Source organism: Notothenia rossii, assembly GCF_949606895.1.
Source record: "Notothenia rossii genome assembly, chromosome: 11".
NCBI classification, from domain to species: Eukaryota; Metazoa; Chordata; class Actinopteri; order Perciformes; family Nototheniidae; genus Notothenia; species Notothenia rossii.
In genome coordinates this window covers 53,600,626-53,614,300 of record NC_136910.1, presented here as the reverse complement: position 1 = coordinate 53,614,300, position 13,675 = coordinate 53,600,626, and the positions used below count along the sequence as shown (strand labels likewise).

Below are 13,675 nucleotides of genomic sequence, written 5' to 3'. Positions count from 1 at the left end.
ATTTCAATGTAAATACTGCTATATTTTATTTTACTATATTTTGTATTATTTTTTTAATGTTATTATAGTGTTCTTAAAATAGTTCTCTATATGTGTTTTTAATTTTTGTTTTATTTGTATGTATGCAACACTATTTATATAGCACCTTTCATCACAAGGTAATTCAAAGTGCTTTACAAAAATGAAAAACATTAAGAAAATGGCATTTAAAAACAGTCATTAGAAAGCAAAGACAATAAAATAAACATTACAAGTAAAATTCCTTGTAAGTGTCAACCTGGTAATAAACCCGTTTCTGATTCTGATAGCATATAGGAAGGCTACACAACTTTATAAGAGTATATATTATAGGCTTAAAAGAAAAAGAAAACAGAATGTTCTCCCCTGATCTCCACAGAGAGGACCCTCCGTGGTACAGGGGCTCTGACAGTGAATGTATGATTACCTGCGTGGCCACGTCTGGACCTTGGATCGAACGATGGTGAGGAAAGCACCTCTGCATGCTGATTGCCTTTTCTCTGTCTCCACAGTTTATCACTCTGCAGTCAGAGACACTCTGTCACGGCACGGCTCCAGCTGACCATCAGGGTAGTGACCCCTGAAACTATCTTCCATTAATCACAGTTAGACAACATGCAGGGAGCCATGCTGGACGAGAAATGAAAGCTACTGGAGGTAAATCTGGCAGGCAGCAACCATAAGGTCCGTCCGCAGGTATCTGCTGACGATTCAGAAAATGAAGTGAAGCAATAACTCATGTCTGCATTCAAACAGATCAATGGTGCAATATGGTCGATTGTACCTTAAAAATAAAACGTAAATCATGGCTTTACCCATGCATGGTGATTATAAATATACATGATGATTAATTTCATCTTGTAAATATGGAGCCCCCTTGGAACATGGTAGCCAAGTGTCTTAACATTTCCCAAATTGGGATCAATAAAGTACCTATCTATCTATCTATCTATCTATCTATCTATCTATCTATCTATCACTCCATCAATTAAATTAAATTGGGCTTCATTGGCATGAAAGTTAAACGAAACAATGTTGCCAAAGCATCAAAATACAAAATAATTAACAACATTAACATACATTTCACATTTTTACATATTATTGATATATATATATACAGTGATACAATTACACTTCAACACACGTGTTTGTGTGTGTGTGTGTGTGTGTGTGTGTGTGTGTGTGTGTGTGTGTGTGTGTGTGTGTGTGTGTGTGTGTGTGTGTGTGTGTGTGTGTGTGTGTGTGTGTGTGTGTGTGTTGTGTTTCTTTGGGTGCGTAGGTGCGTGATTTTGTGTGTGTGTGTCTCATTCACTGTCCCTCAGGCTGTGGCATGTGTATACATATTGGGCAGCAAGATGTGCTCTCTCTCTCTCTCTCTCTCTCTCTCTCTCTCTCTCTATGTGATATTTTCCTTTAAGTATCTTACAATCTTAATATTTGTAATCTTAACCTGTAATAAAAACGGCCACATGGGGGCCAGTAAAGACTACGTTTGAACAGAAACGTAACATACATATACTCTATCACCCGTTTTATAGCAAACCTGTTAGCAAACAGTTGCTTTATTACACTTCCAACAAAGAAATGAATTTGGAGTCTCCTTTTGTTTGGCCACCTGGCAAGCGAGACCAATATTCAGCTCTCTTTTTAGCTTTGTTTTTGGTCTCCACTAACTCCTGATGACAAATATCTGGCAGCTAAATGCTTCTCTATCTTCGTTGGCTGGTTGAAAGAAAATGTCTGACTGCCGGTTTGTGTTGAGCAGGTGGATTACAGTGGATTTACAGCTTCAACTGAAAATGATGCAATCAGAGCGCGGAGGATAAACCGGAATTGGACTGAACTCTAGCCAATTTAATTTTGGTTAGGAGTTGTTGCATCGTGATCCTCAAACAAGATTCACAACATGTTGATCTGCTTTGCATAACAACTGTTGCTGATATGACTATTAGGCTAACTAGTTGTGGCATGAAACTCCATTAAAAACACAACAAGCACGGATTGGGAAAACTGACACCTTCAGTTATCAATTGAGTTACATGCATACCATATATTCTAAAATTACATTTAAGAGAAAATCAAAGGAAGCACATTTATTCTACTATATTTCTATTTGTATATGTATTTTATTGAATGGAAGTTTAAAGGGTTTCTCAAGGGTTGTCTTGTAAATGCAATCCTGTTTTGACATGGTTGTTTTTTATACAACTATAAACACACTGACACACAGGTTAGGTTCTCTTTGCTGGAGAAGTGTATGCTGTGTGTGTGTGTGTGTGTGTGTGTGTGTGTGTGTGTGTGTGTGTGCGTATGACTTTAATCTCCATGAAAACACTGAATTCTTAGCAGCATTAAGCAGCGCTGCACTAAAGGTTATACTAAATGTAATAAACTGGTATTAGATGTGTGTAAGCTGCTTAGAGAGGACGCCATGCAGGGAAACCGTCGGCGTTGCTGATGCAGCCACATTCACCACGGATCTTTTCACTGAGCCAGGTGAAGTCATGTTAGAGCTAAGGTTTCATTTCATTTCTTTTTCATGCAGCAACTTTTTGGAGAGAAACAGGTAATGACTATTGATCACATCCAATCCAGTTTCTAAGGTTCTTACAAAGTCCTATTTATAAGTGATTGATTTTTACATTCGCTTAAATTGCTGTCCCTGTTTTTGGGTTTGTTGTGATGTGATTTTTTTTTTTTTTTAATTTGTCTTTGTTGCCTTTACTGTGGACTAAAAAAGCTGGGGAAAGAGTTTTTTTTGTTTAGTGATATATATTTCTGAGTGTAAAAGGTAACTGGTTGATTGAATCAAAAACTCAAGATGAAATGTAAAAATGTCAGATAACTCAAAACATTTCTCCTTCCAAATCTTTAATAGTAGTTGAGTAAAGTGACGTCCTTTTCAGAATCTCAAAGACTTCTTTACATTTCTTCGGAGGATTTTGTTAAAATGTCATGACCTGTTGATAGTGTATAGCTCCAATGTGTCCTCCTGTTGCAGTATGTGTAGTGACTTAACAGTGCAATTTTGGGTAACATGATCCTCTAGCACCACCTAGTGGATGACCTACAGAACACAATCATTTCTCTGTTTAGATGTGTCTGAATGCACACTGAATAAACAATGTCTGATGGACCAAACTGTATCATTCTTATCAGTACATATACATATGAGTCTCTAGGGGTTAATGGTTAATCTTATATGTAGAGGGCTGGGGTGCAAAGTCTTTTTTTGGTATGACCATTTTCAGAAACGCCTGATTTACTGGGATTTTTCTGGTCACTATATGAACTGCTACCATCTAATCGGAGATACAGGGTCCCACGATTCAATAAAGTCAGACTGAAGCACTCCTTTGTGCATCAGTCAATCCTCACAGTAAATACAGAGCTACATTCCAGATCAAATGCACGCTGAAGGCTCTTTGAGCAGCTTTTATCTCACTGATTGTGCTGTTATGTTAAATGTTTGTTGTTTGTGTTCCATGTATTTTTGTCTGGATATTTGTATGTTGATGTTGGACATGGAGCTGTGACGCAAGTCAAATTTCAGACTTGATCTGACAAATAAAGTAATATCGTATGTCACATTTAAAAAAAACGTTTTTATTGAGCTCAGTTTAATGTCAATAAAAACAGTTTTCTAGTTTTGTATTTTCATTAAATTCAACATCATTGCATCAGAAATCATTTTATTAAAAACATATTTTTCTGAAGGTCTAAGCTTTACCTTTTGTCTAAATTATTTGATCTGTTTGCTGTGTTTTCCCTCACACACCTGCTCTGAATCAGCATCGTTAGCCCTTTCCTGCTCCTAGTTTTCTCCCAGCCAATCAGCTCCTTCCCTGCTCTCCTAACTAATCACCTCATCCTCCCACCTGAGCTTAATCTCCACCCATCTCTCCACCTGCCCTTCAACTCTTCTTGGTTTTAAGATCAGTCTTTGGTTTGGTTCTGCTTAGCCCTGCCAGCACAGACCATGCATAACAAGTTATTCTATTCAAGTATCCTGTTGTTGGACCTGACTCCTGTGTTTGGGTCCATCTGCTCCAATATCCATGACAACAAGTTTTGACATCTTGAGAAAAAACAAGATAATCCACTTTCTTGCTTTATCTCTGTTAAAAAGGAGGTTGGAGCTAGGAGACATGATCCTATCTTATTAAAAATACGACCCCTAAGCCTCTCTGTATGTTAAAAAAAAAAAAAAGCATGAACTTGTTGTATAATCTGTACAAAATAATGTTCCTTTTGGACAGAGCCAAGATAGATGTTTTCCTGTTTCCAGACTTTTTGCTAATGTAAGTAGCTGCTGGCTGTAACGTCATATTTACTGTAGAGAAATAAGAGTGGTTTTGCTCCTCTCGTCTAACTCTCTGCAAGAAAGCAGATAAGTGTATTTCCGGAATTCTGATACTATTGACGAATAAATACTTTTTTTAACCATTAAAGCTGGAAACATGTCACAGTAGACTAGGCACCAACACAAATGTAAACCTGAAAAATAGCATATGGGCCCCTTTAACATTCAGCAATGACATTTTTTATTTTTACACTGTAGTTTTTTCAGACTGTCCATCTCTTGTCTCTTTTTGCAGGTGAGCCCTCTCGTGTTTCCTGAAGTTGCCGCTGAACATGAATCGTTTCCCGCAGGTTGAGCAGCAGTACGGCTCCTCTCCTGTGTGCACCCGCCGGTGCAGCTTGAGGCCCACGGATTGAGCGAACCTCCTGCCGCAGATGTTGCAGGCGTACGGTTTCTCCCCCGAGTGAATATTCATGTGTTTCTTGAGATTGCTGGGGTTGCTGAACTTTTTATCACACAGGTCGCAGGCGTAAGGCTTCTCCCCCGTGTGAACGGTCATGTGGTACTTCAGTTTGACCGAGCGGACGAATGTTTTGCCGCAGATATTACACACAGGCTTCCCCGGTTTCTTCCCCGTGTGGACCCTCATGTGGTTCACGAGCGCGCTGGAGTGGCTGCAGCGTTTCCCGCAGGTCTCGCAGACATACGGTTTGTCCCCAGTGTGTGTTAGCATGTGGTGATTCAGGGCGCTCTGGTGACTGCAGCCTTTACCGCACACCTGGCAGGAGAAGAGCTTTTCTCCGGTGTGTTTGCTCAGGTGATGCTTCAGGACGCTCGGGTCGCTGCTTCCTAGGCCGAGCTCCTCGCAGCATTTTTTCTTTTCCGCGTGAGTCACCCGGTGTGTGGCCAGAGACGAGGTGGAGAAGAAACGCTCGCCGCAAACCTCGCACACGTAATATCTGGCGCCTGGATGCAGCTGCTCATGATCGACCAAACTCTGGCTGCACGTAAACGTCTCCAGGCAAAGCGAGCAGTTGAACGTCTTTTTCAAGGCGCAGCACCTGTGCCGCTGAAACGTCATGAGCCCCTCGAACTGCTTCTCGCACAGCGAGCATGTGTGGAAGCTCTTCTCCTTCAGGCTGCGCTCCTTCAGGCTGTGGTTAAGCATGTGTCTTTTGAAGGTGCTTTTGTAAGCGAACTCAGTCCCGCAGTCGGAACATTCGTAAGGCTTTTCTCCGGTGTGTTTTCTCGAGTGTGCGATGAGCATCCTTTGGTCGACGAAACCCTTCCCGCACTCGGAGCAAAGATGAGGTTTGGAGTGAGTCCGGTAGTGACGGTCCATCCAACACTTCAGACGGAATTGTTTGTCACAAGAAGGACATTTGAAAGGCCCTGTGCTCTTCTTGGTGGGTTTGATAGTTGAAGGGTCGGTATCTTCCTGGACGACGTCTTGCTCCGTTATCTCCGGCTCTGTTACCTCCGGCTCTGTTACCTCTTGCTCTGTTACCTCTTGCTCTGTTACCTCTTGCTCTGTTACCTCTTGCTCTGTTACCTCCGGCTCTGTTACCTCCGGCTCTGTTACCTCCGGCTCTGTTACCTCTTGCTCCGTTACCTCTTGCTCCGTTACCTCCGGCTCTGAGGCTGCTCCAGGTTCAGACGGGGTCCCAGAGTTACTCTCATGTGTGTCTGAATCTGCTGCAAAAAATAAACAGACATCAATTTAAACAATCCAATCCAATGTACACAAAGTGCTTTTGGTCATTTAGAAAACAAATTGTTTGTAAGACAAGGAAATATGTTTCACAATTGTAAAATAGAATTTTTAAATCAATTACAAGCTCTTTACTAACTGCAACAACTGCTTACTTTACCACAAAAGACTTTAAAGAAAACTGAAATGGTTATCAAACTAGATAACTTCTTCTTCAGATCAGTTCTTTCAGTTAGTAAAATGAAGGAAGCTGTTTTATGTTATGGATTCTCATATTATATTCAATGCATAGCAATAACAGTACAGAACAGCTGATGAACTGTACATTTAACCCAAACAGTGAACGCAATAATGGCTAAAGATTATGTAAAACAAGATGTGTCACGTTATTTCCTGTAAACAATGCAATCCCTCTTAACCCTTATGTTGTGTTGGGGTCTCCCGTGACCCGTTTCAAGTTCAAATTATATAATAACTACGCTCTAGTTTTTTTTATCGGAACAAGGCTTCATGATATCCTCCAGAACAGCTACATAAACACTACGAAACTGATTTTGATCATTTTAGCCAAGGCTGAAGGTCTCTAGAAAGTAAAGTGTATAATTTGGTGTTCGGGTCAAATTTGGCCCAATCAACATTCATCTTTGACTTTAGACACCCCACCCCCACCCCCTTCATCCACTGTAACAATATTTGTTTGCAACATGCACCTGGTCTCCCATCGCTCTGCCCCCTCCCCCCACGAGAACTCGACCTTTCACAAAGAATATGTACACTAACACTTGAACCTGAACTCACACATGCATGTGGGCAATATGTGGTGTAATGTGTTTTGGGCCATAACATTAAATTACAACAGGATTATATGGTTATGAATGCATAATAAGTTAGTTATGATTTAGTTAAAACAATATTGGATGATAGTCATTTTTTTTTGTGTGTTTTGGACTGAAATAAATCATGGGTCAAAATGAACCCGCGAACACCATGAACGGTAACAGCTTTCGAACACAACACAAGGGTTAAAGGGACTTTGATGTGATAATCTCCAAAATGCTCTGGTTCAATCAAAAAATGTGTTGGCATTCAGCTTTAAAAATACAATAACAATACAATACAATTGTCTGTCTGTGGGAGGAGAATTATAGTGGTTCAGTTTTAATAGAATTCAAAGTCCAACTAATACTGACCCTACGAAGCAGTCTTCACCCAGTCAGTGCGAGGGCAGGTGCTTTTTGTCAGTATTTCATATGGATTTAAAGACACCATATGAAATAGTATCTGGCTTAATGCCATTGTTATACATGTGGTCATTGTCCTTTCTTTTCTTAACAAAGAACTCTAACATAAACCTTGTTTTATGTACAAAAAAAGTATGTGAACAGACAAAGCCTCTACACAGATACTCAATCTGTTAACTGACTCACGCTTTTTGGGCGCAGCCACTTGCCCTGCTTTCCGCTTCTTGTTATTTTTCTGCTTCTTATCATCCTTCCTCCCAGCCCTCTGCTCTGCCGCTTTACACAGAGACACTTTCAGAAGCATTAGGATCTTCTCTACAGCAGCTCTGGTCCGTGCTTCCATGAGGGATGCAAACTGGTTCTGTATAGTTACAAGATATAAAGAATGAAGAGCCACGAGAGGAGTTAGTTATAGAACTAAATCATATCATTATATTAAGAAAGGTCAGGTGTTTTGAAATGTAAAAAGTAGCTGTTAATGAGTGTTAAAGAAATGTAGTACAGTAAAAGCACACTGTTTTTCTTCAACAATGTAGAGTAGAAGAACTAAGTAGCATAAAATGGAAATACTCAAGTTAAGATAAAGCATGATAAAGTAAGTATTTTATAAGTACAAAATACAGTAGTAGGCTACTTGAGTACGTGTAGTTAGTTACATGTAACTTATTGTTAGCCAAGTTGAATGTTTATAACATTGGTGCAAAGGTGGAAGAAGTACAAATACTAGAGTGAAGGAATACTCGGTTACAAGTCCGTAAAACAAGTACAATTATGTGCAGACAGGATGTGTAGTTTTTAGCAAATGTAACTCGAACTCAAGGAGTAACATCTGCATTTGTAGGGGAATTATTTGGGGAATTTTGAATATAGTAGACAGACACAGTGTATGTACCCAAACAAGAGCTTAATTAAAACTTGGCTAACACTTAAGCATGGAGCACGAGACAGTTCATTAATAGACCAACAAACAAAACAGTATTGAGCCAGTGTGTGTTTTACCGTTATAGTATTATCATCACACAGGTGTCTCCCCCCCGGTGGAGTCACCTCGCGCTCTTCCTCCTCGCTCTTCACTGCACAGACTGTAGCCGGGGAAGAGCACTGCTGAGCGGCCAGGAGTCTGCCGAGCTCCGCCACCGCTTCCTCCACCACGGTGTCCATTAGAGCACATATCTGAGTCTCTAAAGTCTCCAGACTAGAGATGTTTGTGAGTAACTTCCACGCTGTAATGTACATTTAAATCTTTATTTTCTGCACTGAGCACGTTACCGAAGTGTTCTTGTTGTTCCGCATTCTCTTCTTCTTTTTTTCGTGTGGCACCCTTTAGGAACACGCCCGCCCTCTAGAGGATGGAAACTAGTACTACACCATTACTACGTCATTACCTTTTTTTGATATTTTTCCTCCATAAATTGATTCCCTTATTAATAAAAAAAAAAACAATAACCAGTTAACACCCCCTAGTAGAGATATATAAATGGCCTTATATGTAGTGCCTCAAGTGATGTTGAACATAGATTGTATACAATACGTACTACTATAGCCTATAGGAAATGTTCTTGATAGAAAATATTCATTGGATTTATTGTAGCAAGAGGAGAATATTAGGCCAGGTTTGGTACAGAAATTACTTCAAATATGTCTTTGTTTAAACACATTTTCTTAGGTTACAGTAAATAGCAAGAGCAATTTGTGGGGAAATACCTAGTTTTTTTATTATTTAATTCATTTTAATAACGTTTAGATAATCTTTTAAGTGTGAATTATCTTAGAGAGCTCACAATCTTATGATATATTAACCTGAAATATATAATACAGTACTGTATGGACAACATCTGCCAAACAAAGAAGTACTTACTGTAGAGAACTTTTGAAGAAAAGAAAAACATTTTTGCTAACTTAACTAGTATTATGCTAACTGACCAAATGAAATCCCACATGATCCCTGTACTTTTCCTCCCTGAATGTGACCACAGATCATTGGCTCGGCATTCAGGACAAAACATTGTGTGTTGACGTGACTCCTGTTCCTGCTGAACTGAGCCAGTGTGTGAGATCTAACTGCGCTCAGCTCAGAAGGCACCAGAGGGAGGCCAGATGTTTCCTGGGAGTAATCCACATGTGGCCCCTGGTGGCACCGTGCAAAGCCTCTGAGAAGTGTCAAATTCTGCACATTAAACAAAACATGGCAGGAATTCAACCCTCATGCAAAACACATTTCCTTTATTTTCATTGTCACAGGCATTGGACACTTGTTATATATCCAATACACTTTGATGTATATGATGATATTATCAATCATTAACAAATTGTCCGTCATTCCGCACAACACAGGGAAGGAAACACAAAACTTCTGATTACATCTGATAATGCATGCCGGTGCAAATGTTATTCTTCTCCAAGATAATCTATGTCACATGTACAAAGACAGAGGGAGACAAAATCCTGAATGTTTCTTTCTGGGAACATCCTGTATTTCAAAGATACTTTTCTTTTTGTCTTGTTTTTGTCTTTGACAGCTGAAATACACAACCTTGTTGTCCCTTCATTGACACAAATCAATTACGTTCAATTAATGTTTCATTAATAATAAAGTAGATGTTATTCAACATAAATTATGAAAAAATAAAATAATGTAGCTTGTTTTTTAAATGTTCAATAATTATGGCTGTGTTAATGCATTTTGGATATGGTGTTAATAATTACATAAATAATTGTGAATAATGTTTTTTGATGTTAACAAATCCCCCGAAAATGACCAAATCCAACTATTTATGAATCTGTACCTCAATTTTTTATGACTATCCTTCCCTGTCAATAGCACTCAATGCCTTTCCCATTTAACCCTTCGATTATATAAAGAGCCCAATGTGCTATAACAGCCAGGATGTGTAGTTTTTAGAAACTACACAAACAGGTCAGCTCAAACTCAAACAATCATGTATTTCTTATGGAGTATTTTCAGGCTTGCACACATGTAAAAGTAACAAACCTTGTATCAACAACCTACATATCTTCTTCCTCTGTGCCATAGAGCTCATGTTCTCTATTACAAAACATGGGAGCTACACTGATGCTCCTTCATTACCATGAACACACACTCACATGTAGTTTATTTTTGACTTACTTCTAACACTGTTTTGCTGCTAGGACAAACTGATTGTTGGTTTTGGTCTCTTTGATCAGACTTTAATTATCTACCTAATAACCTACTTGTTTACAGTTTGAGCACAACATCTTCAGATTCCCTTAGTTTTTTGTGGGAGACTTTTCAAAATCATTCACATTTTTGGAAAACATTATGTACATTAAAGTGAGTAATGAGCTTGTCTGTCATACATCACCTCTGCACAAGTGAAGAACTTAGCCACTGTGAACAAATTGCTGAGACTCCCTGTCCAGCAGTCGACTAAGCTCTGCACCTGATCAGAAACAGCAGATACACAGCACACAAAAACACTGATCCGCCGATCTTGCCTTAAAAAATGATTGTACTCTCAGAGTTATCCACACCGTGAAGAACTCCTCTTGCAGAAATGTGATTAAAAATGAAGAAAGTGTGACTCTCCTTGTATGAAATCCCAGGTATCCTCCTCCAGAAGCAGCTGTAGAGGACACTGCAGCAGTGTAGAAATCCCTGGCAATGTGATTTTCATTTTCTGTCCCAAATCATCATGCCAGAGACCCTCACAGCCACAGCAGAGACGCCTCTCCGTCCTCCCGGCATCCCTCTCTCTTTCTCCTGATACTTTTCCTCTCACGTTCCAGCCTCTCCCTCTTCCCTCTCGCCCCTCTCAGGCTTCCATGCTCGATTTAACTTTGGGTATTTCCCTCATTAACTGCTACGCCTATATCAGGAACTCCGGAGAGGCCCGAGGAAGTCTGGCTCTGAGATAAAATGCTCAGAGCAGGGTGCTCCTCTGATAGAAACTAATGATAATCACCGCCTCGCTTTGATGGGTGGGCCCGTCTCATGGCAGGTGTTAGGGAAGAACAGTACACAGCCATTGATTGGACGAAATTAGAAAAAACATTTCTGAGTCCATCTGTTGTGTTTTTGTTGAATTTACTCATACCTTTTTAACTGTTTTAATACAGAAAGGTGGGCGATTTAGACCTTTAAATGATGTTCATACGGAGTTATATAGAAGATTAAAATGGACATGTTAGAGGAATAGTTCCTTGAAATCTATGTTCTGAGCATCACGCAATTCCCCTTATGTATACATTTTAAATGTGGCTTTAAAAAGTGTGTAGCCAGCCTAGATTTATAGTCAAATGGTTCTGTCATATACCTACGTTATATGTTTGATAAGCATAAGATTTACAACATTCATAGAAACACTTGTAATCAGGTTGTGTTTTACTTGTAATACATCTTCCCTGTTAAGGTGAGACACTACAGGGAAAAACATGCACTTTTTAACATTTGAGTTTAAGCTATTTTGCTTTCTACTTAAAGAATGGTGAAAAGAAAACCTTTGTTGTGTTTACTTTTCTAAATGTGTCTATTTCGTCTGTAGATTTCTTCTAAATTTACAAAAAGTTAGCATAGAGCCAAATTTAAATATTTATCATAACATTTTATATATTGTAATACCAACAATATGTGGGATATTCTTTATGTAGGAAATCAACTGGCAACGTTGCAAAGCGAATGCTATGGTCGATCGATGGTGATATTTATTGCTTAGAAATATTACTCCATTTACCTCTAGTGTCGTCCAAAGAATGTGTTTTTGTTAACTGAAGCTACATCCAAGTAACTTCTAATGCCTTTTTGCAGTTTAATGACGTTGCTTTATAATGTATTCACTCTCAACAATCGCCACCCAGGTATAACACTTAAAGTATAGGAAGAAACACAGTTAGTCAATCACAATCCATGCGATCTCCTTGCGGTATTTCTGTAGCCGCCATAGCACTGATGAGTAATTTACGAAGAGGTTCACATTAACAACAATGTAGCCATCAAAGTACATCAGATTCTTGTTGGAATATGATGTTAATACAGGTGATTTTCCAATAATAGCTTGTGCTCAAAACTAGCTTCCCATGTGTCTCATTGAAATTCAGTCGAGATGGATTCTACGGTCCCTTCTTAAACCCTGACTTAATGGAGAGGAGGGTACAAAGCAGATTTCGTACATCGACTAAGTTGTAGCACTAAGGGGAGGAGAAGAATAATGTCATCAGGTTCATCATGTGCAACCTCCCCACCTCCGATAAAGTGCAGCACACAGCAGTCTCCCCAAGCTTTCATTGGTAGAACTTGTCTTACATAATGACAAACAGAGCAAGGTGCATTGTTATGCCAAATGATACAGCTGCCACATACCAGAAATACCTATGAGTTTCATCATCGAGCCAAATCCATCTGTGGTTTCTCCTGCAGTGAGAACAGAGGCAGTGTGACCTGTCAGAGGCCCTGGCTCCCATCACAGTCTGTTATTGGTTCAGAAAAGGGGACTCTGTGCATTGGAGCTCAGCTCAGCTTTAAGTTTTACTCGATACTTACATTTAAGATTTTCTAAACCCAACAGACCTGGCGTTGGACGTAGTTACAAGAAAAGCCTGCTAAATGTGTCGATATTTTACAGTCTAAGCTAGGAAAGGGAATGACATTGATGCTACCTACATCTTCTGAATATGTATTTCAAGTTTGCAGATGGGACTTGTCTTTCTAAAAGACAAGTTAAACAAGAAAGAGGAAAGAAAGGGAGGTGATAGAAAACTATTTCTGCTAAAAAGTTAGCAATGATTGAGAGTCAGACCTAAACATTTCAAATGTGTGTATCTCACACTGCCTTGTAACTTTTATTCATGAATCTTTGTCATTTTATATCATTGCTTTTAAATTAGTGTTTTTAGATATCATTTTATAATATGTTTTAATATGCTATTAATGTCTTTCATTTTTGTAAAGCACTTTGAATTGCCTTGTGTTGAAATGTGCTATATAAATAAACTCGCCTTGCCTTGCCTTGTCTTAATACAACAAAATCAATAATCATGTTGTCTGGTCCACAGTGATGCGTGCTAGCTACCGCTCTGTGGGACTTAGTTAAAGCAGTTCTTTGAGCTAAATGCTAACATTGCCCTCCTAACAAGCTCATAACAGCAATGCTAACATTGTCCAGTTTGGCGACAACCTCAGCCTTCTCCCTGAGATTCCACATTTTTATGAAGCATCGTTAATGATTTGGAGTCATATTTCTGTCAACCTTATAAAGTCAAATTGTTGGGCTTTAATTTAGCTCAGGGTTGATATCCTCCTTCTGAGCCAATGTATCCATCAGAGAGTCAGGGAGAGCAATGTAGTTAGCTTGCACAATTTAAACAAACTCCTGTGTGTGTGTGTGTGTGTGTGTGTGTGTGTGTGTGTGTGTGAGGGTGTGTGTG

The 13,675-nt window shown here is 39.3% G+C and overlaps 1 protein-coding gene across 7 annotated transcripts; it reads right to left on the bottom strand.

The window, feature by feature from the left end:
* Positions 1-3,603: 3,603 nt before the first annotated feature.
* Positions 3,604-9,495, bottom strand: LOC307023452 (uncharacterized protein). 7 transcript variants are annotated; one of them, XM_079656739.1, is made up of 5 exons: positions 8,273-9,494; positions 7,460-7,634; positions 5,934-6,016; positions 5,874-5,888; positions 3,604-5,843 (listed from the first exon to the last, which is right to left on the bottom strand). In XM_079656739.1, exons 1-5 carry the CDS (start codon positions 8,507-8,509, stop codon positions 4,569-4,571), a joined length of 1,785 nt encoding a protein of 594 aa, XP_079512865.1. In that variant the 5' UTR covers positions 8,510-9,494; the 3' UTR covers positions 3,604-4,568. The 7 variants fall into 7 exon arrangements, with proteins under 7 accessions (XP_079512865.1, XP_079512863.1, XP_079512861.1 ...); XM_079656737.1 differs by having other exon boundaries at positions 3,604-5,888; positions 5,934-6,013; positions 8,273-9,495; XM_079656735.1 differs by having other exon boundaries at positions 5,874-6,016.
* Positions 9,496-13,675: the final 4,180 nt, after the last annotated feature.

Coding starts and splice junctions, on each gene's coding strand:
- LOC307023452 (XM_079656733.1), bottom strand. CDS start 8,509: ATGTACATTACAGCGTGGAAGTTACTCACAAACATCTCTAGTCTGGAG. Junction 7,635..8,272: donor GTGATGATAATACTATAACG/GTAAAACACACA, acceptor GTAACTATACAG/AACCAGTTTGCATCCCTCAT. Junction 6,017..7,459: donor AGTGGCTGCGCCCAAAAAGC/GTGAGTCAGTTA, acceptor TATTTTTTGCAG/CAGATTCAGACACACATGAG.